The sequence below is a fragment of the Drosophila rhopaloa genome, unplaced genomic scaffold (assembly GCF_018152115.1).
Source record: "Drosophila rhopaloa isolate 14029-0021.01 unplaced genomic scaffold, ASM1815211v1 contig_178, whole genome shotgun sequence".
In the NCBI taxonomy this organism is placed as follows: domain Eukaryota; kingdom Metazoa; phylum Arthropoda; class Insecta; order Diptera; family Drosophilidae; genus Drosophila; species Drosophila rhopaloa.
In genome coordinates, this window is record NW_025335059.1 from 5,436,004 (window position 1) to 5,461,483 (window position 25,480).

At 43.1% G+C, this 25,480-nt stretch overlaps 5 protein-coding genes across 5 annotated transcripts; 3 read left to right on the forward strand and 2 right to left on the reverse strand.

Annotated features, from left to right (window-relative positions):
- Positions 1 to 224: 224 nt before the first annotated feature.
- Positions 225 to 8,782, reverse strand: LOC108052866 (rho GTPase-activating protein 92B). Its single transcript, XM_044459006.1, has 5 exons — positions 8,585 to 8,782; positions 8,121 to 8,374; positions 5,027 to 5,202; positions 1,722 to 2,688; positions 225 to 1,231 (listed from the first exon to the last, which is right to left on the reverse strand). The coding sequence occupies exons 1-5, from the start codon at positions 8,632 to 8,634 to the stop codon at positions 456 to 458; spliced, it is 2,223 nt and encodes a 740-aa protein (XP_044314941.1). The 5' UTR covers positions 8,635 to 8,782; the 3' UTR covers positions 225 to 455.
- A 254-nt stretch (positions 8,783 to 9,036) lies between these two features.
- LOC108052872 (surfeit locus protein 6 homolog) lies at positions 9,037 to 10,258 on the forward strand. Its single transcript, XM_017135387.2, has 2 exons — positions 9,037 to 9,301; positions 9,357 to 10,258. Exons 1-2 carry the CDS (start codon positions 9,133 to 9,135, stop codon positions 10,172 to 10,174), a joined length of 987 nt encoding a protein of 328 aa, XP_016990876.1. The 5' UTR covers positions 9,037 to 9,132; the 3' UTR covers positions 10,175 to 10,258.
- A 64-nt stretch (positions 10,259 to 10,322) lies between these two features.
- Positions 10,323 to 15,257, forward strand: LOC108052870 (ATP-dependent Clp protease ATP-binding subunit clpX-like, mitochondrial). The gene is made up of 6 exons (XM_017135386.2): positions 10,323 to 11,063; positions 12,377 to 13,752; positions 13,809 to 13,958; positions 14,217 to 14,438; positions 14,495 to 14,689; positions 14,983 to 15,257. The coding sequence occupies exons 1-6, from the start codon at positions 11,006 to 11,008 to the stop codon at positions 15,016 to 15,018; spliced, it is 2,037 nt and encodes a 678-aa protein (XP_016990875.1). The 5' UTR covers positions 10,323 to 11,005; the 3' UTR covers positions 15,019 to 15,257.
- On the reverse strand, positions 14,901 to 24,012 carry LOC108052873 (serine/threonine-protein phosphatase 2A regulatory subunit B'' subunit alpha). The gene is given in 10 exon segments (XM_017135390.2): positions 14,901 to 16,206; positions 16,264 to 16,422; positions 16,479 to 16,928; positions 17,039 to 17,309; positions 17,751 to 17,984; positions 18,051 to 18,139; positions 20,577 to 20,704; positions 20,770 to 21,613; positions 21,615 to 22,268; positions 23,424 to 24,012. Coding segments are annotated over 9 exon segments (2,616 nt in total). The 5' UTR covers positions 21,990 to 22,268; positions 23,424 to 24,012; the 3' UTR covers positions 14,901 to 16,140.
- LOC108052874 lies at positions 20,306 to 22,892 on the forward strand. Its single transcript, XM_017135394.2, has 2 exons — positions 20,306 to 20,459; positions 22,287 to 22,892. The coding sequence occupies exons 1-2, from the start codon at positions 20,351 to 20,353 to the stop codon at positions 22,493 to 22,495; spliced, it is 318 nt and encodes a 105-aa protein (XP_016990883.1). The 5' UTR covers positions 20,306 to 20,350; the 3' UTR covers positions 22,496 to 22,892.
- Positions 24,013 to 25,480: the final 1,468 nt, after the last annotated feature.

Genomic DNA, 25,480 nt, shown 5'->3' on the forward strand with positions numbered 1-25,480 from the left:
AAATTATAATTTTAGTAAACGGAAATCACAATGTCTTTCGTTGAAGAAGGAAACAAAATTGACTCAAGAGCAATGTAAAAAATTAAGGAAACACAAAACCTTTCTGATGTATCACAACCTTTCAAACAAGGATTAACAATTGAGAGCTCGCTTAGGCTAACAAATCAAATTTCGACAAATGAGTTTTGGTGGCCTACTACACACTATATATGCATACATATACGTAAATGGATACCGCTTGATATTGTTATATGGCTAAACACGTACAAATTAGATTGCTTAAGAACAAGGCAAAAATACAAATGCAGAGGCTCTTCTCTCTATAATGCACAATGTCTCCCTACCGCAAGGATCATTTCAATTATATATATTACTGTGCGTTCAAGTCTTAACGAGTAAACTGTAACACCTAATGACTCTGACTCCCTTTTCACTGCACGGCTTCACTTCCCACTCTAATCCGAGGGCTTTCTGTTTGTGGGAGGTGGCGGCGCTGGCACCGTTGGCCTCTTGGGCGTTTGAAATGAGTTCGGGGAAATGGGTGTCGTGGCTTGGGGCTGCGCTTGCTGCTCCGGTTTTTGCTCTGCAGCCGTTGGCGGCTGATCGTGGTTGTGATTGCTCTCCTTGACCGTTGGCGGCTCCTCCCGCGTTCCGTTCGTTTCACTATTCTCCTGACGCAGCTTGTCGAGAAAATGTTCCGTTTTGAATCGAACGCTGCCATTGCCATTATCGATTGTCGCCTGGGTGGGAGTCGTACCGCCCTCGTCGTCGCTTTTTCCATCCACCTTGGGCGCTCCCACGCCTAGCACATTCGGTCGCTTGGGCAGCAGCGGCTTCTGGGGTACATCTGGCTTTAGCTTGAAGCTGCCGATGCTATCCGTGCTCTTGCGATCGGCCGTTGGAGAGGGCAGGTTGTCCAGCCCGAAGAACTGCGTCCTCGTCATCGGAACGGGCTTGGCGGGTGTTACTGGAGGCGGGGGCAGTGGTTCCAGCTGCGTCTGCGTCGGCTGGCTGGCGGCTGGTGATTGAAACTGCGGCAAGTTCGGAAGCGGCGGCTTGACGGGCTTCTCCTGCTGCGCCGGCGACTGCTGGGGGAACAGCTCCTTCGCATGGGGTCGGTGCGAAGTCTGTGATGTTGTCATACTGGTCCCGTTTCCATTAGTTGTGGGCGGCGAAGGTGCATTAGCTTTCTGCCTGCGTAAGGTTCCATAGCGGGGACTCTCCAAAACTTCTAAAAAGGAAAATTAAATTAGTTCATTAAAAAGTATAAAAGCTTTAAATGTATAACAATCACGCTTATACAACTAAACTTTTACTGAAATAGATAGTTCTTGGAAAATATTATTTTTACACCAGTTCTAATTTTCGAATCCTTTCATGAAGTTAATTGTTTTAACAGTCAAAAACAAATTTAATCATAATAATATTTATTAAAAAATTTCGTATAATCAGACTTCAGAATTCTTTCAAAGTTATATTTAAAATAAAATTTTCCCGAAGTGTTTTTTTTTTGGATCCAATCCATTTTATTGCACAAAATATAAACAAAAATATTGCACTAACTTTAACAGCATCATGAAATGTATGATGGAAAATAATATGGGGCGGGGGGGAAATACTAATAGAGGATTTTTCGAAAAAGTTCTGGTGAAAAAGTTATCATAAGTCGAATACTGTATACTGGCCCGTTTCATAGAACTCCGACTGTGCAGTATGCTTACCACTATCGTTTCGGTCCAAATTCTCGTTCGACGAGTTGGATTTGCTCTTGCCCTCGACGAAAAGCTTCTGCTTCTGCAGGGTCAAATAGAACTCGACTTCGCCGCTGAAGAAGTAGTCCCACTGGCTAATAAGGAGCTCCACAATGATGTTCGCTGCTGAGGAGCTGTTCACCTGGCCAATGTAATCGGCTGGGGCATTGCTGCTCTTGTCGATGCGTGGCCAAAGCATGTTCGGCGACATTACGATGGCCAGGTTCTGGGAGCTCATCTTATTGTGCACTGAGCGCTGCTGCACATGGGCCAGGAATCGGGTGAGGTAGCGCAGGTTGGCGTAGTTCTCCTTTGGCAGCTTGCTCAGAATGGCCTTGATCTCCGTCTTGCGCTCTGCCTCGCTGTGTCGTTCGGCGATCCGAATGAAGTCCTTGTACAGGCCGTAAGTGAGCAGTGGCTCGGGCAGCTCGCGCAGGTAGAGCTTGAGTATGGAACCAATGACATGGGGATCCTGGTAGTCCAGCGGTAGCGGCGTCTTTACGTGCTGCGCCTCCAGGGCGTGCTTCATGCGGCGTAGCTTGGTGCTCGCGCAGCCCACCCGCAGCAAACCTTCCTCCTCCAGGCCATGCTCCAGCAGGCAGCAGCAGCACAACTCCACGATGTAGGAGATCTCGCGGTTGGTGGATGTCAGGTGCTCCTTGAGCGAGGTGCCAAAGCGGGACTTCTCGGTGCCCTGGATCGTGTCCTGAATGCGAGCCAGCGAGGCGTTCACGTGCTGCAGGGCCCGCTCGTGATAGTTTCTTTGGTTGAGTACATAGTCGCGGATGCAGCTAACGATCTCGTCCTCTTTGGCAATCAGTTCCAGCATCTGGGCCGCCCAGGCATCCCGTTCCTTCTCCAGCTTCAGCTCGCACTCCTCCTGCTGGCTCTTGATGTGATTCACCTTGGCCGCTGGCTCCTCCAGCCGTATTGCCGCCTGCGAGAGTAAAACAGAGCACTGATTAGTCTATGACAGATAAGAGGCAATTCCAGGGAAATCGTCACATTCCAAAGGGCAACAAGTTAAAGTCTACAAATATCTTATCTGCAGGGCCACACACCACAGTAGCACCCACTACTGGAAATGGGATTTCATGTGACTAATGGGAGGTGCTTGCGCATCAGGAAAAGTTTGCGGGGCATATAAAAATAGATCGACCTCAACCGCAGCCCGCCCAGCTGTTAATGCCTCTCATCAAGGTCTTTGTTTCTAGCCGGACAATGGGTTTTGTGTGGAATATAGCGCACATGCGCCGCTGAATTAGGGCCACTGACTTGAAACCCAGACATGCACCTGTATCACAAAGTAGCTTATAAAAAGGTAGACAGATAAGAAATGCAATTGAACTCAGTAGAACCAGTTGATATTAAATGAAAGAGAAAGGGGGTCTCTCAAAAAGAAAAACAGACAATAAGTTGTTTTATGTCCGCTTAAGGGCATTGTATAGATTACAACACTGGCATATTATAATAATTATACATTTACAAAACATATGTATAAAGTGAAAACGACTATGATTATAAAAAATACTGAAACTTGAAAAGTTTCGAAGATATGAAATTTCAAATTTATTCAGGGAATAAAATATAAGGGACTCAGATAATCCATGTTCAGCGTAAATTAACAACAAAGTGCCCGCTCTATGATGTAAGTTTTGCTTACAACAGCATTACCCATTGTGTGTAAACAAACTGGTGCTGGCATTCATCACCCTATCCCGTATCATAACACTGCTAAAAATAAACAAATCGTGAAAAATTGCTGTAAGTACACCAACGCTATCTGCAGCGAGAAGACAATGGCATCCACCTAACTATCAATGTCTGCTCCCTCCCCCACCTTCGGATCAAATCATTTGCAGTGACAGAGTGTGACTGAGTCACATCATTTCCATGAGCCGCAACCTCTCGACGACCTACATCCCAGTTTGCACCACAAGCCACACATTCCGGGCACCAAAGTTAGCACTTCCAAAGGCAGCCGTGTGCATATACGTATTGTTTTCGGATCGGATCTATGTCAGGGAGTGCAATTAGAACAGCGTCTGATTAGCGAATTATGGCAAGTCGACTGGCGTTTATATGGGACTCAGATGGCGGCGATAAGATTACCGGGGAGTGTAAATAACTTCGGTTTCGAGTTTTCTGATACGCCAATGGTCAGTCAACGGCGGTGTGGCGTCCATTTCAATTATGATGTCACTGCCGCCAAGTCAATGAACGTCTTCCGACACCTTAAACAGACAACATACATCAACAAATACAGCGGCTAGTCATCCCCGCCCGATGTCTCGATATGGCAAACGGCGTCGTGATTTGTACAAAATAAAGCGGAAAGAAAAAACGAGCGAAAAAATATCAAAAAAAAAAACACAGAAAACAATGAAACTTAAAAAGTAACTTTTTGTGTCCAGATAGTCGGTCATAACTGTTTGGTTCCACACTTGTAGACGCCGATGGGCAGAACCAATCGGGTGTCAGGAAATTGGAACACCAAAAAGCCGTTCATCCCAGCCCATTCCGACACATCCCACTTCAGATTCTCCCACTCGGCGATAAGGCAACAACGAAAAGTATCGGATTCGTATCATAAAAACGTAAACGACAAAATCGAAACGCATGGCAAACAAACAATAGAAACTGTCGTGAGATAAAGCCAGAATGAAAGAAAGGCCAACAAAAGCAACACCAATAATAATAATAATAAATGGAAATTAAAAATTGATTGCTTCTTTTGCCGGCGCTTCTTGACATCCGCCTCAATACAGTGGTTATGCATTGATTGGAAATGGAGGGGTTTGGTTTTGCTTGGTAGTTTTATGACATTTAATTCTGGAAACGCCCTATCGTCTGGTTTCATTCTGGGAATTCCAATTGAAGCTTTAGAAGTAGGATTTTTATTTTCTTTTTACCGAACTTGAACTTGTTACAAACGAAATCGCCACACCACAGTGCAATTTCACTGAGAGGGATACACTTAACCGCCAACTACCGGCAGTTAGTTGTTATTGTTCGTTAATCAGAGACAACCTCGCGATTGGATTTCATTGGGAAAACGAAAACGGTCGAATCACTTGGTCAGCTGAGGTAACTTTTTGCGGCCCATTATTTTCAGCCAGCAGATTTCTTAATTAATTTAACAATCTCCCATTGTCATCGCGCGCAGTTTCGTGAAAACGGAAATCCAACATTATTCACTCTCTCTGGGCTGTCCACCGAACATACATACATTCACGTAATGCCTAATCCGAGTTAGATTTATGATCCGCACTCACCTCATGACTGCGCTTCAGCGAGGTGTACTCCTGCAGAGTGCGCGATACGTTGCGCTTGAGCGTCGAGATCTCCTGGATCTCCTTGTCCAAGATGTTCTTCAGCCGCCTCACCACCTTGGTCTCCGTCTCCAGTTCGCTCTCGATAATGCACTCGGCCATCGTCTTCTCCAGCTCTCCTGCAATTGCGAAACACACAGAAATGAGTACCCGACTATGGAATTGCATATCCCACACTTATCTCCTCCTCAAAAGTGCACATATAAAAATAATATTTAATAAAAAAGAATATGATATGGGTTTATCTGTCTACATAGTGATAAAAACATATTCCTAGAAAAGAACCGAAATTGTTGGTTTAAGGGGAAATTTAAAATTATTATAGAATCTAAGAGATTTAATAAGTTTTTTATATATATGTATGTACATAGAATTAGTATTTAGCTCATACCATTGATGCATTGACTATCTTTATAATGTCCCCAATTTGTTTTAGCTCAGATGAACAACCTAAGTCGAAACTCACACAGCTTAAATTCAAAAATATATATTGCATTAGCTGAGCAAATCGAACAGGCATATTTACACTTTAACGCATGTTTACAGCCATGCATACATAGATTAATTGTTATCATAAGCAGATCAATGTTCAAGTATTTATACCACTTAAATAATTTTATCAAAAATTATAAAGATAGTTTTCTGTGTGTATCTTGAAGACTCTTGCTATTCCGCCCGCAAGTGAGGAAGTCAATGCTTATTTAAGACCTTATCGCCAAGCGGTAGCTGCAAAGATGTTGGCGTGCCGGTTTCCAGTTGCCGGAGTTGCTCCGTCTTGATGCGGGGCGAGATTCGGGCAATCCGAAGGGGAGGTGCCAAGCGAATAGGTTGACGAGCTGAGTAAGCAAAATTGTGATAATTGTGTTGAGTGCCCCGAGACTGGAGGCTCAGCAGCTGAACCCGCAATAAAAGCAAATGCAAAGAGGTCGCACCACAGAAGCGGGAGGGAGTCCAAAACGAAGACGACGTCGGCACTGGAGTATAACATTCGAGATACGCTCGCTTCGCGCTCCCCTTGTTGAATGGGTTGAATTGAGGCGCATCGTGGCTAACAATAAATGTTGCAAAGGGCGCACAGTGGGTAAAAGTGAGATGATATCGCACTGTAATTACGGGCAGAGGCGACAAAAAGCCCATTTTAGTGAGGTAATTTTTAGTTTTTGTGTGTCTGGAGCTGTTTTTAGTCGAGCAACTTAGGTGCTTCCCGCCGACATTAAAGTTATTGGCGTTAGTTTCTAACATTTAAGTTGGTACTGAGCCGTAACCAATTATATGGACAATTTTTACTGGGGAACGTTAAAAACCGTTTTTGAAAATGGATGCTTAAATATGGTTTACAATACTTTTTAAGACCAGTTGCTTACGAAATATGCTGGAAAAAAAACATGTTTTGTTAAAGGAACCTACATTTTTGTAATGGTCAGCCATTATTATTATTTTTATATTACTTGAGAGTGATTTATAGTTAAATCTGATATTGGCATAACATTTTCAGTTAACATAGATAGAGATTCACCTGAGAGCTTTGAAATGAATATCGTTATTTTTATTATGTCATCTGCAAACGAACAGTCTTTTCCTCGAATTTGACTTTAATTTATACGTTTCACTGATCATAATTTGCAAATAAATTTGCGAATGAAGAAACTTAGACATGCTATAACTTTGAATAAAAAACAATAATATTATGACAGTTCTCCTCATTTGAGGGAAAGGAAATGGGCTTTGTTTACACCAATACGTTATTTATTTCCCCATTTTGACCCATTTATAATTTCCTAAGCATTCCGGTGGAACTCACACTTAACCCATGGACACACGTTCACTGTGGCTATATGCATACATATATCAGCATGTGGAAACGTTCGTGTCTAATCAGGAACGTGGGGAACTGGCGGAAAAAGGGGTTTTGGAGATCCCTGGCCGTTACACAACCACCGATGCTCTTGAACCACTGCGAGGTTACAGCTGCAACTGCAACAGAAACTGCAATTGCGTCCAAATTGCAATTGACGCACACGCATCTGCGAATATGTGGAATGCAGAGTGCTCGAAAAAGGGAAACAGCAAATGGAAATAATACAAAAAAAATAATACAACGAATGAGTAATACGGCCTAGAGGGAGCGCCCACAAAATAAATGAGTGGAGTCGAGAAGACGCGGCGCCTGATCATGACGATACGATGATGATGTATGAATTGGGCTCAGACTTTTACTTTTACTAAACAACAGCCAGCATAATTATCGCCGTTTACTGGTCTTTGTTATCCCACTTCGTGAGCGATGTGTAACAAATTTAAATGAAATGCTCAGTAAATCACATAGAAAAAGGGCAATAAAAGCGGGCGCAAGTGGGGGCGGGCTGGGCTGGTCTGGATTGGTTGGCAAAACAAAAGGGGTATAAATAGATAATGCCGAAACCGCAAATAATAACCAATACTGCGGGCGAACGGCGAATGGGCTGCAAAGAAAGCAGCGAAAAAGTCATAATAAAAATTATAATAATGATTAAAAAAAAGCCGTCGATGTTGATGTTGCTGTTTTCAGTTGAGAAATGTAAATGCCACAAGGCCAAGCGACAAGGCGAGGCCTCAAATACACAAATACACAGACAAACCGAGGCCCGTGACACAGTCATCCGCGAGTATTCTCCATTCCATTCCCCTGCGAAACCCATACGTGTGCCATTGTGCATGTCTGGCGGCGATTATCGGATTTGGAACGAACGACAACCACTGTGCGCCTTATCAGCAGCGGCAACAAGACTGCCACAAGAGGCGTATGGCGAAGGGGAGGTGGTTTGGGCGGGGAGACCCCCTTGGGCAATTCATTTGCGAAAAATGTTAAGTGTTAAAGGCTTACTAATTGCTTGGGGAAGATTTAAACTTGGAGTTTTTAAATTCCATTTTCGGTGACTATTTGGTATAACTGCGAGATAAACTTGCAATTATCCAACCCCCTCCTCACAAATTCAGCCCCACGCCACTGACTCGCAAACTCCCACACAGGCAATAGCCCGATAACCCGATAACTAACCGCAATTGGCGAGGACCTTCTGCAGCGGCATGTCCTTGGGCAGCTCCTTGGCGGACTCGTCCAGCGCCTGGGCGATCTTGTAGTGGCTGTTCTTCTTGGTCCGTTTGTCCTGCTCCTCGGTGCTCCCGCCTCCGCCTCCGCCTCCGCTCAGCGCCGGCAGCTTTCGGACGATCTTCTCGATGGTGTCCCGATATCTGTCCACCTGCCGCTCGATCGTCTCCAGCTCGGAGTCCTTGCAGTCCGATTTGGTGGATCTGCGGGATGAAGACGAGGGTTTGACATGGGTTAACCATGGGTTAGGTCATCGGCTGTTCACTTTTGTTATTGTTTTGTTATTGCCGCCGTTGCAGTTGTTGTTTTTGCGATGAGGCAACACCTGTCTGTCCACCTGGAGCGCATTACACACACCTCCACACACACACACACACACACCGAGACGTCCGCTGGCTGGCCTTTGAACTTACCTTGACAGATTTTCGGCTGCTATTTTGATTTTCGCAAACTGCCTCTTCATCTTGGCTGATTCGCAATTGCCGCTCGCGTCTCCAACGTTAACTTAACTTCTGCGTGTTTGTTTGCGATGTGTAATTAGCTAGGCATTGAGTAAATACTTAAAACTGGCAAATTAGTCATTCTTCAACGATGTTTTACGGAAAAGTGAGACTGGTGTGACCGCAGCGGGAGCGCTAAGAAATGCTGAATAGCTTGTCAGAGGGTTTTTCGAAACTCACCACTTGGTCACACTTAGCTTAAAGTGTTTCAATAGCATTTTCGTTTGATTTATTATATTCAATACAGCTTTGAACGAGTATTTCAATTTTAAAATACAAATGTTTTAGCAAAAGAACTTGATTTTTAAAAACTCATCTGAATACCCTTATCTTCATAAAGCGTTGCCAGACGGTCGTCTCATACATTTTCCCAAATTTATTGGGGTCACACTGCATTCAACCGCCTTGCTGCACGTGTGTTGTCCGTAAATAATAGTTTTATTATTGTTTTACTGACCAAAATGACCCAGGCGGAGATTGTGAAACGTCTCCGGGAGGAGTACGACAGTAAACACACCCAGGAGCAGAAGCCCAAGAGGACGGAGGACCTGCTCACCCGCACTAAAAGGTTTCACCAGCGTGTGCTCAACCTGTTGACCACTCACAAAGTGCCCTACTCCAATAAAGAAGGTAAGACTCAGACATAAGAACCCTTTGATCACTAAATAAACCCCATTTCGATCAGATGAAGACACCTACGAGGACTACCTGTTGCCAGACACTAAGGAATCGAACGGGAAAAAGAGCAAAAAGCTGAAAATCCAGGGAAAATTGAAAGACCAGGATTCCGACGATGAGGATGTGGACGCCCGTATCGCCTCCATCAAAAACAAGCTGCGGCAAAAAAAGGGACCCACCACGGAGCGGCAACAAAAAAGGAGGGAGTCCAAAAAGCTGAAGCGCAGCAAGGGCGTCCAGAAACTGCTCCTTTCCTCGGCCAAAAACCTTAAGAACGAGAACGTCAAACACCAGAAGCTGAAGAACGGGCTGGTCAAGGCGGAGAAGGACCCGGAGGACAGCAAGGAGCAGATACAACCGGTTAAAGTCCAGCCGGTGTACAACCAGGAGGCCAAAATTGTCTATTCCAAGGTGGACTTCGCCGCCAATCCGGGCGGCAAGGTCAAGAAGTCTCACCAGAACCCCAAGGAGATCCTAAAGAAGTTGCGAGACACCAAGAAGCACCTTACCGAGCTGCGCGAACAGGGCGAAACGGAGAAGGCCGCTGAGATGCAGACGGATATCGCCTGGCGCAATGCATTCGACAAGGTCGAGGGAAAGAAGGTCAAGGACGACACCAAGCTCCTGCAGAAGGCCATCAAAAAGCGACGCGTCGAGAAGAAGAAGTCCAAGACCAAGTGGTCAGAGCGTAAACAGAAGGTGGATTACGACAAGGACAAGCGGCAGAAGAAGCGCCAGGAGAACCTGGACAAGCGCAGCAAGGACAAGAAGAACAGGAAGCTGAAGACGGCCAGCAAGAAGGGCCGTATCATACCCGGCTACTAACCAACTAACTAGCCTTAAGTGTAAATTAATATAATGTATGCCACGTTGAAATTAAACTCAGAATGCTATAGAAAAAAAGAGTAACCGTTTGAAGATCTCGTTCTAATTTGTTCATATTAGAAATTTACTTTTCCGGCCTCGACACAATCTAAATTCCCCAGAGCAAAATTCCAAGTTCCATAGCCTCCAGTTTTGGCGCCTCGTTTTCGTCCACTCCATGTCATTTCCCGTTCCACTGTGCGTTGCGCGGCCCCATCGAAGAGTAGCAAGAGGAAGAACGGCGAACAGCTGTGGCCGATAGCAACTATCGATTGTTATTGTAATCGTTCGGACAGCTAGTAGCGATTTTTCCATAATTTCCAAAAATACGCGAAGGAAAATAGTAAAGTTGAAGACCCCACAAATTAGACGGGGCTTTAGTATTACGCGTATTGAGTGTCGCCGTTTGAAGAAGAAGCGCAGCGAGTGGGCCAAGCAACGAGTCACACGCACACACACAGCCACACAAATTACGTGCAGAGCGCAATCTATTCCCCCATTTTCCACCGAAAATAAAGCAAGGCAGGCGGAAAAACAGCCAAATTGCGACGCATTTTGCGGAAGAGACGAAAAGCAAACAGTTGGAACCAAAAAGGATACTCCAGAGGAAGTAGAACCACTGCAGGAGCCACAACAATAACTTCGCAGATCAGTGCAGAGCAAGAAGAAGAAGCAGCGGCCAGCTGAGAAGTGAAGCGAAAAGCAGGGCGAGGAGGAAATCAGGAGTAGCTGCAGAAGGGGAGCGAGGAAGCGGAGGAAACAGAGGCGTAGAGGCGGCGGGGAGCAGCCACCATGAGCATGGTGCGGCGGATTATCCTGCTGGGCCCCAAATACAGTGTCTGGGCAAAGGGTAAGTGCTTACTGCCTGTGGTTGTTGTTGTGCCAATCGCATACGTAACTGCGTCATTAGCCGTGAATCAGCAACAACAAAAGGAATAACAAGCCAATCGGAACTGGCAAAACAGCCTGCAGTTTTACCAATCCCAATCCGAATCCCCCCGTCCATTTGGCTTATCAGAATTTTCTAGCTGCTGCGCTCGCTAAATATTTATTGTCTAGTTCAAACAACCAAAACACAGAGTGAAGGTCGTCTTCTTTTGATATCAAAAACTGCTCGCGGTCAACAGGCCTCAGTGGCGTCGCACCAAAAGGGGCTCCCCGCTGATTTTACATTCACGAAACACACATCTGATTGGAAGGCCATATGCCCCTTTTCCAATCAGACAGCCAGGGTCTTGCTTTTGGACCAACTGAACTTGAATTGTTTTATAAGGCCCGAATGGCCAGCTAGCTTAATTATTACTATTGCCGCACTGACGCAATGGATTTTTATTATTTCATGTCTTCGCGGGAGCAATTTCTTACACACATTTTTAATGGCCAACAGTTGGTTATTACATTTTGTTGGTCTACGGGTTAGGAAAGCCGAGAGGCGGAAGTTTACCTAACTAAATGCACTGCGAAAAGGCAGTTAAAAAGGAGAGATTATTTTTAGTTTATAGACACACGTAATTACAGCACCTGTGGATTCCGAGATTAACAATACAGCGAAAATGTTGAGAGTCATCTGCGATATCGAAAGATGCTAATTGCCCTGGGCCTTTCATTGTTAGATTATTTTTTATGGGCCAATCTAAAGATTCTCTTCCTCAGATTCCCTTTGTTATCAATTATCTGTGCCTAAAGAAGCAATAACCCCGCTCTTGAGGTCGATGGAACAACATGTTCTTTCTTTTGTGCACGACAACCAACACACACCTCTGTATCCCTACACAGGAAGAAAAGATCTCCCATGTAGTAATTCTATATTTGGATTCTTTTAAAAATAATAAAATTTACGAGAGCCGGAAGCACTTCTGACACTACTAATTTTAAATCGGTGTGCTTCAAAAATCACTTCGACTGAAATCGATCCATACAAATTCGACCCGAATTCTGGGATTTTCTTGGATTATAGAAATAATTATAGGAATTTCTGTGGCTGATAAAAAGTAATTTAAAATTGTAACGTTTAAAGTTGATTTTAATTTTTAAAGTTACATCTTTAGTTAAATAAACATTTCTGATCCTATTTATTTTGCTTTAATTTTGGTTTTACAATTTGTTTTTGAATAGATAGTTATTTTTAAAAACTATACTTATGCCACTTTTTTTTTATTCCAGGAAGTGGAGTTGGTCAAACACAGCGCTCGGCGAGATGCGTTATCCTGAGCGCAAGCAGCGCGGAGGTCAGCGTTTGGGGCGTTCGACGCTTCCACCTGGCCACGCGGAATTGCGCGATCAACCGACTGATGAGACTGGAACCCGCGATGGCAATACCGGCGTACATTGATGTCACCAACGCCACATCGAGAACACCAGAGGACTCCAGCGAGAGTGGGAGTGGTAGCGGTAGTGGAGCCAGTCCAACAGGAGGCAGTGGAGCCAAGACCCCCGGTGGTGGCGGGGGGTCAGGTGCAAGTACGACCAGTGGGGCCGATCCACCCGGCGGCGGCAGCGACAAGTTCCTCTCGTGTCCAAAGTGTGGCAGCGCCTGCACCCAAGTAGAAACGTTTGTCAGCTCGACGCGATTCGTGAAGTGCGCCAAGTGCAACTACTTCTTCGTGGTGCTGTCCGAAGTGGAGACCAAGCAGCGCACCAAGGACGAGCCTAAGAACCAGCGCAAGCCGCCCCCTCCGCCACAGAAGATCATGGAGTACCTGGACAAGCATGTGGTGGGCCAGGACTTTGCTAAAAAGGTGCTGGCGGTGGCAGTCTACAACCACTACAAGCGCATTCACCACAACCTGCCGCAACTGCAACAGCAGGGAGGAGCTGGAGGCGGAGCCGGCAACAACGGCCTGGATGGTATTCCAAGGCCCGACTTGCTGCACATCACCGGGATCGGTCACACGCTGAATAGCTCGCCGGGCAACGAACTGCCGCCAAAGCCCGCCCAGATGGGCATGGGTGGCGGAATGGGAGGTTCCGGACTTGGAGGCGGACTCACGGGCGCAGCATCCAGCAACTCACGAGGCGGTGGCGACCACAGAGCCGGTTCGGAAATACTTGATCGGCAGTCCAACGATGTCAAGCTGGAGAAGAGCAACATAATCATGTTGGGCCCAACGGGATCCGGCAAAACATTGATCGCGCAGACGATTGCCAAGTGTCTGGACGTGCCCTTCGCCATATGTGACTGCACCACGCTGACTCAGGCAGGCTATGTGGGCGAGGATATTGAGAGTGTCATTTCAAAGCTTCTGCAGGATGCAAATTACAACGTAGAGCGCGCCCAGACGGGCATCGTCTTCCTCGACGAGGTGGACAAGATCGGCGCCGTCCCTGGAATACACCAGCTTCGCGATGTTGGCGGTGAAGGTGTCCAGCAGGGCATGCTAAAGATGCTCGAGGGTACCGTGGTCAACGTGCCCGAACGCAACTCTCCGCGCAAGCTGCGTGGCGAGACGGTCCAGGTGGACACCACAAACATCCTGTTCGTGGCGTCTGGTGCATACACGGGACTGGACAGGCTAATCGCGCGTCGCCTCAACGAGAAGGTAAGGCAGAGATCTTATTTTGAGTTTGCTTACTAATTACCTATTCTATTTCCTAGTATTTGGGTTTCGGCATGCCCTCGACCAGCGGATCTGGCCGTCGGGCAGCTCAATCAGCCGCCAGTCCCATGGACAACGATCAGGAGGAGCGTGACAAATGCCTGACGAAAGTGCAGGCACGTGATCTCGTTGAGTTCGGAATGATACCGGTAAGAATGAATTTGTTGAGCTAAACATGCTCAGATAAATTATCAAACTAATCAAGTTAAAACAAAATGAATTTCGGTACACGTCTATAATAATTAGTGCAGGTATATAAAGCTATAATTTTGTAAACAGCCATAATTTAACTTTTAATGGTTGACTAAAGCTATTTCCATCTAGATACATATTTCTAATGAAATAGAATTTAAGATTCTTCCAACCACTTTTACTTTACTAATTTTGAAACCACATTTGTGCTGCAGGAATTCGTTGGTCGATTTCCGGTTATTGTGCCCTTCCACAGTTTGAACGTTAGCATGTTGGTGCGAATCCTCACTGAACCGCGAAACGCTCTGGTGCCGCAGTACAAGGCATTGCTGGGTCTTGATGAGGTTGACCTTACTTTTACCGAGGACGCGGTAAAGTCGATAGCCCAGCTGGCGATGGAAAGGCATACGGGAGCACGTGGACTGCGCTCCATAATGGTAAGCAGTAGTAAAACACTTTAAGCACATAATACAAACCCTTAAATATTTTTCAGGAGCAACTGCTGCTGGATCCCATGTTCATAGTCCCCGGCTCAGACATTCGGGGTGTTCACATAACCGCTGATTATGTTAAGGGAAGCTCCACACCAGAATACAGCCGTGATGCGGACGCCCCGGCATCCGGGACTATTGCCACGGACTCTGATACCACGACCGATAATGATAAGAACTTTGAGAATAGTGAAAAAGTACGACTAAAACAGTAATTTAGACAGAGATACCCACATCCAAAGCCAATCAAAACAGAAATCGGGACAAAACTTAAACGAAACAAAAATCCTTCAATTCGCAACGCTTTTCGAATTGTTGGTTCTTCTTAAGCTCTTGTCTTCTTTTCTTTCTTTAGCTTGTTAAATTTTTCCAAATGATTGATTGCGAATCGTTGTCACAGTTGAGCGCTTAGTTTTTCTCTAAACTTACCCGTTGCAAACACTATTCATTGTTAAACCCCGTATCATACTCTAACATGTATATTTTTTAGTGCGGTTTGAATGATAAATTGGTTGGTTCTTCGTAGCTCCCCTCGAGTCCCATCACTCTGTAAAATATGACCCGCTTTGGAGTGAATGAAGGCTCCCGCATATATTTATAAAGAATATCCTCAATCCCATATGCATCTGTGATTCATAATCGACAAGCAGCGCAATCTTTTGAGCCCGAAGCAATTGTAAATGGAAAAACAAGTCCTAAATAGAATGTTACAATGAATAAAATCAACATTTTTTTAAACATTAAAATAAATGTAGATCGAAAATCTGCTATGTTGGCAGCGATGTGGTCAAGGTCTATTGTCGCTAAGATCCTCTCTTGCATAAACCAATTATATATACAAACGTAAACATATATTTAGGCAAATTTTGCATAGTCTAAACTGAGTTTCTAAATGAGTTCTGGTAGCGTTGTAAAGATGACAAACGAGAAGCACGTTCTACTTTTAACTAATTTAAGTTGAAAATCAATAAAAAAAACCATTAATAAAAAAAAGAAAAAAATTAAAAAGTGGTGTTACTATTACTTTTAGTTAGTCGACTAAAAAATTGTACTAAATTGATCATTTTTAACATACTTATTATTCGAAACCTTATTATTTTGTATGTTTGCAAACAATAAATTTTAGACGGCTCCAGGTACCGATCGCTAAGAACAAAATTTTTTAAATTAAAGGTCCACATCCTTAAATGCAAAAAGTACCCTTCAATAAGAAACACAACATAACTTTATTACCATGTTTTAAGTAATGTTTTTTTTCTTTCTTATTCTTTAAAATTACCAAAATTTATTAACAGTAATTGTAATGCAGACTAACAGGGAAATTCAGTTGGACATAACTTTTTCCTTATCCTTTTTTCAGTTTTTAGTTTTCCATTTGAACGGTCAATATAATAAAAGTTTTCCACCCCTTTTTAAATTTTAAAATCCCAACAGAATGCTACGTCAGTTTTAGTTTTCATTAATTTTATTTTATTCGTCATTAAAATTCAACTAAATCTGCAGAACTCATAATAAATAATTTTAATTTATTGCACATATGGACTAATAGTAGTACCTTCTTTTTGTTTGTTTTTCTGTTTCATTTTCATTTCGTAGTGTATAAATTTGTATAAAAATTTGTAAGTTAATAAATATCTTTTGGCGACCTTTAATCGTTTTCCTCCGATATGAGCAGCTCGTATTCCTGTGCAGCAAAGCGATCCCAATCGGAGGTCTGTGAAGAAGGGAAAGCTGTTAAGGGACTCCAAAATCAAAAGCCATTAAGACTTACATATTCGTCACGCTGCGAGGCAAAGGGATCTCGTTGTTCGTGATCCAGATACTTCTCCAGGTTGAAGAAGGTATCGAAAAAGACATGCGTCATTTTGCAGCGCTTCAGATCGCCTAGGGTGATGCAATCGCGATTCGCCGGCTTGATCATATCCAGCATCTAATATAAAGAAATATTAAGTAAATCTATTAAAAGGTTATAGGCCAAGTCCTCACCTGACACAGGCAGTCCTCGAAAGGTAGGCACTCGATGCCGATTCCCTCCATCCGCTGTTGCTGCTCCTCGTAGAAGTATTCCAGTTCGTACATGGACAGCACACCATCTCCGTCCACGTCCATACATCGAAACCAGTACTCGATGGCTGTCGGCGTCCGTTTGTCCTCCTCCGACAGGATGAACCACACAAAGTCCGTGTAGGACATCTTGGCCTCGTCCTCCGGCGCCTTTTTGTTATCGCTGCGCGTCACACATCCCGAGAAGATCCGCTCCACGATGCGCGATGACAAAGCATGGTCACTGTGCTTGGCGAGATCCTCCTGGTTGACCAGCAGGTCGTGATCCTTGTCCAGCTCCCAGAACTTGCAGTAGATCACGTAGAAGTGCTCGTAGCTGAAAAAGGCCATTATCTGGTTGATGTCCTCCTCCTCCTCCAGCAGACTGATCATCTGTGGGCGGTTTTTAAATTATACATTATGAATTTGTCCGAAATTTATAAACTTTCGATTATTTCACAATATTTATAAATATTTATAGATCATTGAAACATTTAGCTCACCTCCAGCAGATCGGAACGCTTAAGTTCGGCTATTGTGATCTTGCCACTCCAACTGCGGTTCACCGAATAGAAAATGCGCGCGATGACTGTGTGCACGTATCTGGAATGGAACTCGGTGGCTTCCTTGAGAAAGGCCAGGCCGGGGTGTGTGTCCACCACATCCTGCACCATTGGCACCAGGTCCTCGGGCACGATGTACGAACGGAATCTCTGGCCTCGCGACAGAATGTACACGAATCTCGAGGCCGCCTCATGGCAATAAACATTCATTCTGTAAGATTTTTACACAAATATATATAATAGGATGTTTTGAGTAATTAATTTATAAATAACAAAATTGGATCCATTAGTCAGTGACATATCGTTATGAACTCTTTCTGTAGAAAATATAGTAGTCTTTTATTCATGAGTAAATAAAGAATCTAATAAGGATATTCTAAACTTAAAATAGAATACCGATATTATGAACTTAATAAAAAAAGTTTTATACAACTGCTTTATGATCAAAATAAGGTAGGTCGTATATATATTTACACTTTCTTATTATTTTGATATGTGAATAACGTTACATCTAGACAGCTCGCACAGGCTCGCATTTAAAATTTTCAACCCAACATTTGAATTGAAATGTTCTTTAAAATAGTTTTAGCATTTTAAAAATATCATTATGGGGAAATCGTGCCTAAGGGTTACATATATAGGAATAACTTACTGTTTCCAGAACTCGACGAACCGCTGGCGCTCGACGAGACCCGAGCTGGCCGACTGGCAGAAGACCATCACCGGCATGCGCCAGTAGAAGGGCAGGCCGCAGATCTTCAGGATGCGCGGCAGCTCGTCCTTGGTCACCTGGTTGTTGGGAAAGCTGTCGAAGGCGGAGAGGATGCCCCGCACCACCCGCTCCATGGCGATATTGGGCTGTGGCTTGCCATGTGGAAAGTAGAATCTGCCGGGTAATGCACACCTTTGATTAGAAACCACATCAAGGGATTCGAATTGTGGATCCGCTCACCTGGGTATGTAGACGCTCTTCGTGGAGCGGATCTCCTTCTGCAACAGATTCTGCTCCGGCGGCGGTGGCGGGGTGGCATGCAGCTTGACCTGTCGACAAATATGAACGAAAATTAATATCACTCATTAATTGTTTACATTCCCTTGTTGTGCTGCGGCTGCCAAAGCGCCACTCAACTCAATAAAATTTGCAATTTATTCTCGAAGAATTTCATTTGTTTACGTTTTCGCGGAAATTTTTCTCGCTCTCGGCCAAAAAGCCGCAGACTGCCACGCCCATATCGACGTACGTTCGCCCTTTACCTTTGAATTTATTATTAAATGTTTGCCATTCAAATAAACATCAACAAATTGTTGGCTAATTTAAGCGGTGAGTGGAGGCACAAAAACAAATACTTTTTGTTTAAACTAACTTTTCGCTTTGGTAAATAATGGAAACATATTTGGTCCGTGGGATTTTTATGTTGCCAATTTGTCGATACTAAACAAGATAAATTGTTTTCATGGAAAAAATGCATTGAATACATAAAAAGGTAGAGAAAAGAAGGAAGTGAAAACGATCGTGAGCTATAATTTTTTATTAGGCAGCTACAAAACAAAATAAATTGCCTGTATGTGGAAGAATTTATTATGCTATGCACAACTAAAAGTAGAAAATTCAAATAAAATAAAACGATTACTGAAACTAATTATAAGTAAAAAAGATTAATCTAACTGTATTATTCTTTGTTCTTCTGTATTTCCCCAAACAAAAATTATATGACTTTATTTGGTTTTTATATGTATGAGGACGTTTCATCAGTTATAATCCATGCCTAGGCCATTCATGATTTTAAAACTGTCAACGGCGACATAAATATTAATCTTCTTAGTCGGCCACAATGAGAAGCCCCTACGAAAGAGCAAACAAATCATTGGCATGTGCGCATATTACGTATACGCCCGGCTACACATCGTTTATAGTCAAATATTACGCATACGCATTGTTGCCTAATTTATAGACAAACGCCAAAGAGCCCAAAAATCACTAGAGAATCGAACGCATACAACTTGTGTCTGCCCCTGCCTAAAACTTAATTGCAAAAAATAGGTTTTTTTTCGTTGGGGATTATATTTTTAGCCGATTTGTTTGCTTTGATCAGACGCTTGGTCCGAAGTGAGGAATTTCACAAGCAATCGTAGTAAAGCAAAGTTCAATTGTTTTAGAGAGATTTTGGTTTGGTGCTTACCATTCATAAAAATATAAAAAAAAACAGAATATGCCGTGCCCGCCCGCACATGTAATTAAGCAATTAAACAATTCTGAAACAAAAAACCCCCAACCAAAGCAACAATCAGCACTAAGGCAACAAAACAACGAATTGCATTTCGAAGTGCTCAAAAGTGATGATGATCATGTGCTTGGGTTGTATTGAATTCGGTTTGGTTGTTGTTTGGTTTATTTTTGTTGATCCTCCACCCGTTTCTCTCTCACATTTGGATATTTTGCTTTTGCACGATTGTGCTGATCGTAAATGCTTGATTTGATTGTTTATATACGAAAATATGCACACAACACTGGGAGCTCTCGATGTGGGTAAGTGAAACCTCTATGGATACCCAATAAACCCTGAGCAGTTAACAGGTTCTTGAGCGGCTAAGCAAATTATACCGGAATGTTTTGAATTTATTAATAATGTGCGTTACAAAACTGCGAAATAACACTTCCGTTTTCATGAATGTCCAACAAATCTGTTTTAATTTAATAATCACAAAATCTTTGTTATATACATTTTGTATTCAACTTAAAATTTGCTTTGTATCATGACGTAATTTGATTAATTTGCACTTGTACAAAGTGAATACAATAATTTATTTGGCTTACTGACTTTTCGTCTGAAGTTTTGTTTTTTTTAAATATAAACCTATTTGTTATTCGTTTTTTTTTCTTATGAGCTTTAGATTAGGTACTATTTTTTTGTAGCCTTTTTTAACTCACCATAACCAATATTTATAGTACACAATTCTGAGGACTGTCGAATGATATTTAAGAACATTGTTTAAGGTAATTTTGTAAGCAATTTATTTAAATAATCTACATGAATTCGAACCTATGTTATTGCCATATTTTCGATATATTTTTGGGTACCTTCTAATAATTTATTTAATTTTTTCCTTAGTGTAAAAGCTGAGATTGTGATTAAGCTTTTAGAATGAAACCCCCTTGCTTTGAACCTTTTTCACACTTATGCCCGCCGATCTTCCCCAGCCATTTGGCAAGCGTTTCTCGTGTGGCGTCTTGGGGTAACCTTAAATCAATCAATGATGCAGTGCGCTCGCACCGATAAGAGCAGCCCACAAAAAGTCGAACGAAAACAAATGGGCAATTGCAATTGGTTCGATCTGCGACGGGACGAGGATATGGGGAGGGGTAAGTTTCGATTTTTTTGTGCACTGTCTTGTGGCATTTTCAACTATTAGATAACACCACGAGCATACGATTTTCGGCCCCGCGAATGCCTGATCGGTATAGATTTTCATAACTCACCTTTATGAGGCTCTTGGGCGGAGTGTCCGCCTGCGGCCGCTTGATGTTCAGGAAGGCGTGCCGCACATCCGGACACTTCTCGAACATGAGGACGCGCTCGGCCACGGAGCCGCGGGTGAGGAGATTCACTGGAAGAAGAGACTTGGAGTTGTGGCGCGCTCAGGGATATAGGGATTCGATTCGTTTATATTACTCTTATCCTGGCCATTGGTGAGGGCCGCCCGCGCCCCGCTGGTCGGTTTGACTTTATTCAACGTTGGCATCGTTGTGCTGGCCGATGTTGCTGGCGTTGCATCCATCGATGTTGCTGTTGCTGCTGCCGATGCTGCTGTTGCTGCTGCTGCTGCAGCTATGTTGCTGGCGTTATCAGTGGCGATGCGACTTGTTGATTTGCGTGCTGTGGCCACAGTTGCCACCCCCGTTGGCTTTTCTTTGGTTGCCGGCTTCGTATCGGCGCTGTTTTCTTTGGTTTTGCTTGACTTGCGATTTGTGGCCGCTGGCTCGCCGCCCTTATCACTCACTGCCGCCATGCTGTTGCCCATTCTCGCGGATGGCCCGTCTACAACATCTAGACTAACAGCTAGAGATCCATTCCTGCTGCTGGCCTTGCTCTGCTTTTTGGTGGGTTGCTCTGACGCTGTTAACTTGTTGCCGATGGCCGAATTCGCGCTAATGCTACTGTTACTGTTGGCATTAGCCTTGCTGTTTTGCCGCTTTTTGCCAACTGTGGCCGGGGCCTGGGCCTCCTTCTGCTGCTGGATGAGCTCGCTGATCTTGAGCAGATTGTGGGTTTGCTGTGTGGACAGATTGTTCACGTCCAGATCCAGACTGATGTCATAGTTGAGATTGACATCGGGCAAGGGTTTGCTAACCGCGGCCACTTTTTTCGGCGATTGCAGGACCTGATCCGGCACAGGATTGAAGCTGGAGCCCACAACCTTTTTCACCTTGCCATTGGAGGTGATGTCGGATTTCTTTAGGCTGTTGGTCTTGCCGCGCTGCTCCTTGTCCTTGTTGACGAAGCTGGTGACCATCTTTCTGGAGACCCTCGTTATCGGCGGTGGGCGATAGGTCACCGGAGGCGGCGGCATTTGTGTACATCTGCATGATTTCTGGCGGCGGAATGCCGTGGCTCTTCCACGTCTCATAGATGGCATCGGCGTGCTCGTTGATCTTTTTGGTCAGCTCGGCGATTTCCGCATTGGGATCGCTGGTAGCTGCAGAAGTACTTGATCCCTGGGACTTGGGAGACTTGGGACTGGCTCCAGAACCCGCTGGATTCCGTGTCGTGGTGGTGGTTTTAATGGCACTTGTCACCGCCACCGAACTGATCATGTTGCTCCCCGTCCCGCTGCTAAGCTTCTTGGTCTTGGTGGTCGTTGTTGTTGTGGTGGTGCTCGAATTGGCTTGCATTTTGCTCTAGTATCTCGGTAAATTTGTGTTTCTTTTTAGGTTTCTTTCTCTCGCTCTCTGTTTGGATATTCACATTTTCACTGCTCACATTTTTATTTCAATAATTTATTGAAATCTTAATTGAGTTTTTATTTAATTTGCCCGGCTTTGTTGCGTTGTTTGGCACTGCGAGATTCACATGCGTTTCATTCACTTTTCACATTTTCAGCGTTCTCAACTTTTTATCCGTAGACTGCGTATGGCGAAATCTATTTATATAAAAGAAAATACCAAAATTTCCTATTTCGTTTATTTCAGACGCCGAAAGCGAAACATACAGCCAAGCATTCGAAACACAGACGCACCGCACGAAAATATACGGATACGGATTCGGGACCTGGCATCAGCGGAATATCGAGCAGATACGTAAGACGCGTACACGGCGGGCACAGTGGTCGCAGAACCATTATAAGCAATACAAATTTGACATGAAACTGCCAAGAGCAATTATCATATCGTGGGATTAATTAATGGTCCCACACCTTTGGCGCCGAAAACGTGAACGATTATCGTGTCACGTTAAATCTTCTCGACATTCCATCTGGTTTTGTTTGCGCAAAAACAAACAATTAATCAATTGAATTAATTGAATAACTTTTTACGGGTCAAATATAAACTAGACCCACTGTGCATGCGTAAGATATAGACAAGTGCGGTCAAAATAATAGCTTTAATGGTCTACCGAAATTTACCTGAAATTTATATTATATTCTTTCTATAGACGTTTGTGGTTCAAGGAAAAGCTTTCTGGAAAATAAAACGTATCTCTCAACATTATTACTTTTGTTTAATTCGTTATCAACTCGGAGTAATTTGTATTATTTCTAAATCTACAAAAATGGGGTTTCCGAACCCTTTCGTTTAAATAGTCTTATTTTTTATAATTATATAAATTATATTTTATTAATTGATTATATTAATTGATATATTTTTTTGATCAGCCAAACCCTTATAAAAAATAATTTTATTTTTTTTTTATTATCTTTCAATGAATTTAAAGTTTCTGATTGTTTTTTAAAGCGTGAGTCGTTTCCTATTTGTAATAGAACGCGAGATTCTTATTAATTCTTATCTAAATATATTTAAAATTTTTTAAGTGCCTGTCACAAACCTCTACACAAAACTGACCTATAAGTATGCTTATTTGCATAACGAATGAGCTCTCTAAATATTTTTAAAACCTTTTTGATAAACCTTTTTATGTCTATCGAACTCTTTTTGTAACACTCTTAAATGAGATGTTAATTCGTTAAATAGCGCAGATAAACATTTGGACAAACAACAAATTCTCTTATAGCTTTTCATTGAGTAACCTCAGGGGAAGGCGCTGAGAAACCAATTAGCATGGCTATTATCTTGACCGCAGCTGTCGATTGTACTATTTCGCTGTTTTACGTGGGGTTGCGATGGGATGGGATGAGACCGGGAGCTGCGTTTGCAACTGCTGCTTCTTCAACTTTGTACTATTTATTCGAAAATAAATTTCGAAGTAGTTGCTGCTCACAGACACACGTGCAATGCACTTTACATATGTTATTTCTCTGTGTGTGTGAGGTGGGGGGATGACGTACATATATGTAGTTTGATATTTGTCTGCCTTTATTAATGATTTAATTGCATTTGGGACCGGAGGCGCGCGTGCTGACGACAACGGAGACACCGAGAGATTCCGTCATTAATTAATTAACCAAGCCAAACCGAGCAGGGGTTAATCGACATTTTCGCGGCACGACATTTTTGCCGATTTTTTTAAAGGGGGAAATTCGCGAATTATGAACGAATGTTTTCCGATCACAGGGGGAAAACACACGCGGCCGAGGGATATTTTGGAAAACTCTGGCAAGCTTCCGCTTGGCGAGTCTAAAATTAACAGCAAACAGAGCAGAATTCACAGATCCACAAATCGGAAAACAGTCGTATATCCGAGCGTATAGCGGTGCACGCGATGCTGCTAAGGTCCGTGTTGTTACTGTAAATCTTCGGCTGCTGAAAATAACATCAGCCTCCGTTTTCGTTCTGCGAGCGATCGAGCCAACGGAGCGGATGAGCGAGAGATCGCGGTGATCTCAGCTGTTCTGTTGCTGTTGCTGCAACTACGCTAATGACGCTCGTAGCCCCCAAGAACGAGCGCTCCCACACACTCGCGACCTGCGATCATATCAGAGGTGACCCAATGGGCAAAAAAAAGTCAGTGACAAATCGGGCTGGAAAAGCGCTAGATAAACTCATTTCTCTTTAGGAGAGTTGGGCAAACCCGAAATTGATAAAATATTGCGTTTTTTTATGCATGTGCAATACTTATTATAAATACATACAATTGATAGCAATTAATGCAACCAAAAAATAAGTTGTTTTAATATGTTTGTTAACAATTTAATTTTTTTTTGTATGTTACTTCAATGTAATACAGCTCTTTAAAAATAAAATGTTTAAAATGTAAAAATTCATAACAATTTTTAAAACTTGAAAATTTTATTCTAATCGGGGCTTAAATTCCTCATAACAAAAAACATGATAAGCAACTAGAAGAGCATGATTTAAGAACAAACGTCATAAGGGAACAAACTGTATTGAGTTGTGCTGCGAATTTATATATATAAAAATATACATTTTAATTTATCTTTTATAAATATTTCTAAATTATTATAAAATAGGTTTTAGCTAGAGCGGCAACTCAATCGCAGTGAGAGCCGGTGAGAGAGAGGGAGAGCGCCGGAGAGAGCGGCGCCCAAAAATATCGCCCATTACTTTGGCGTTCTTTGAGCAGCTGCTCCACCGAAATGATTTGCTATGCTCGCGCTCTCACTTTCTCACTTACCCCCACACGGCGGCGCAGCGGCAGCGACGTCGGCAGAACACTTGCCGTCGTTTACCCACTCACACGCACACACACTGGCACACCAATCCATAGTCGAACATAAAAAATACAAAAATCAAATCATAGGTGTTTGTTAATTATACACTGTGCCCTGGAGGCAGGGTTTCACGGTTCAGTTGGGAGGTTTGACAAGTTACGTTTACCCTAAACCATCCGAAATTCTTTTAAGCTGCATAACCATATTTTAAATCAACACTTTAATGTATCCTTAGTAACCTGATATACATAAAACATGTTCCTTTGCATGATTCTTCTATTCACAATTAAAAAATAACTTAAGTTTTTGGTAATATCATATTTAATAAATTTGAATATAAATAGTGTTCGTGTTCCTACAAATTAAAAGCATCCTTTAAGGCGATTAAGGACTGAAGACTATTTCCTGTCCTTTCAAATGTAGCCTTTTTATTTAATTCCGGAAAGAGTTTTTTGTTTATTATTTATTAAGCTTATTAGATTGTAAAGTGTCATTAAAGGGTCTGAAGTTTGTGGCCAAATTATTTTTTTATACTTGGCACATTACAATATTTAAGCAAAATTTAATATTACATAATCTTGAAACTCATGTAAACAT

Coding starts and splice junctions, on each gene's coding strand:
- LOC108052866 (XM_044459006.1), bottom strand. CDS start 8,634: ATGAAGAGGCAGTTTGCGAAAATCAAAATAGCAGCCGAAAATCTGTCA. Junction 8,375..8,584: donor GCAGCCGAAAATCTGTCAAG/GTAAGTTCAAAG, acceptor TTCATCCCGCAG/ATCCACCAAATCGGACTGCA. Junction 1,232..1,721: donor TTTGGACCGAAACGATAGTG/GTAAGCATACTG, acceptor TTTCCTTTTTAG/AAGTTTTGGAGAGTCCCCGC.
- LOC108052872 (XM_017135387.2), top strand. CDS start 9,133: ATGACCCAGGCGGAGATTGTGAAACGTCTCCGGGAGGAGTACGACAGT. Junction 9,302..9,356: donor GCCCTACTCCAATAAAGAAG/GTAAGACTCAGA, acceptor CATTTCGATCAG/ATGAAGACACCTACGAGGAC.
- LOC108052874 (XM_017135394.2), top strand. CDS start 20,351: ATGATGCAGTGCGCTCGCACCGATAAGAGCAGCCCACAAAAAGTCGAA. Junction 20,460..22,286: donor GGACGAGGATATGGGGAGGG/GTAAGTTTCGAT, acceptor CGTTTATTTCAG/ACGCCGAAAGCGAAACATAC.
- LOC108052870 (XM_017135386.2), top strand. CDS start 11,006: ATGAGCATGGTGCGGCGGATTATCCTGCTGGGCCCCAAATACAGTGTC. Junction 11,064..12,376: donor ATACAGTGTCTGGGCAAAGG/GTAAGTGCTTAC, acceptor TTTTTATTCCAG/GAAGTGGAGTTGGTCAAACA. Junction 13,753..13,808: donor CGCGTCGCCTCAACGAGAAG/GTAAGGCAGAGA, acceptor TCTATTTCCTAG/TATTTGGGTTTCGGCATGCC.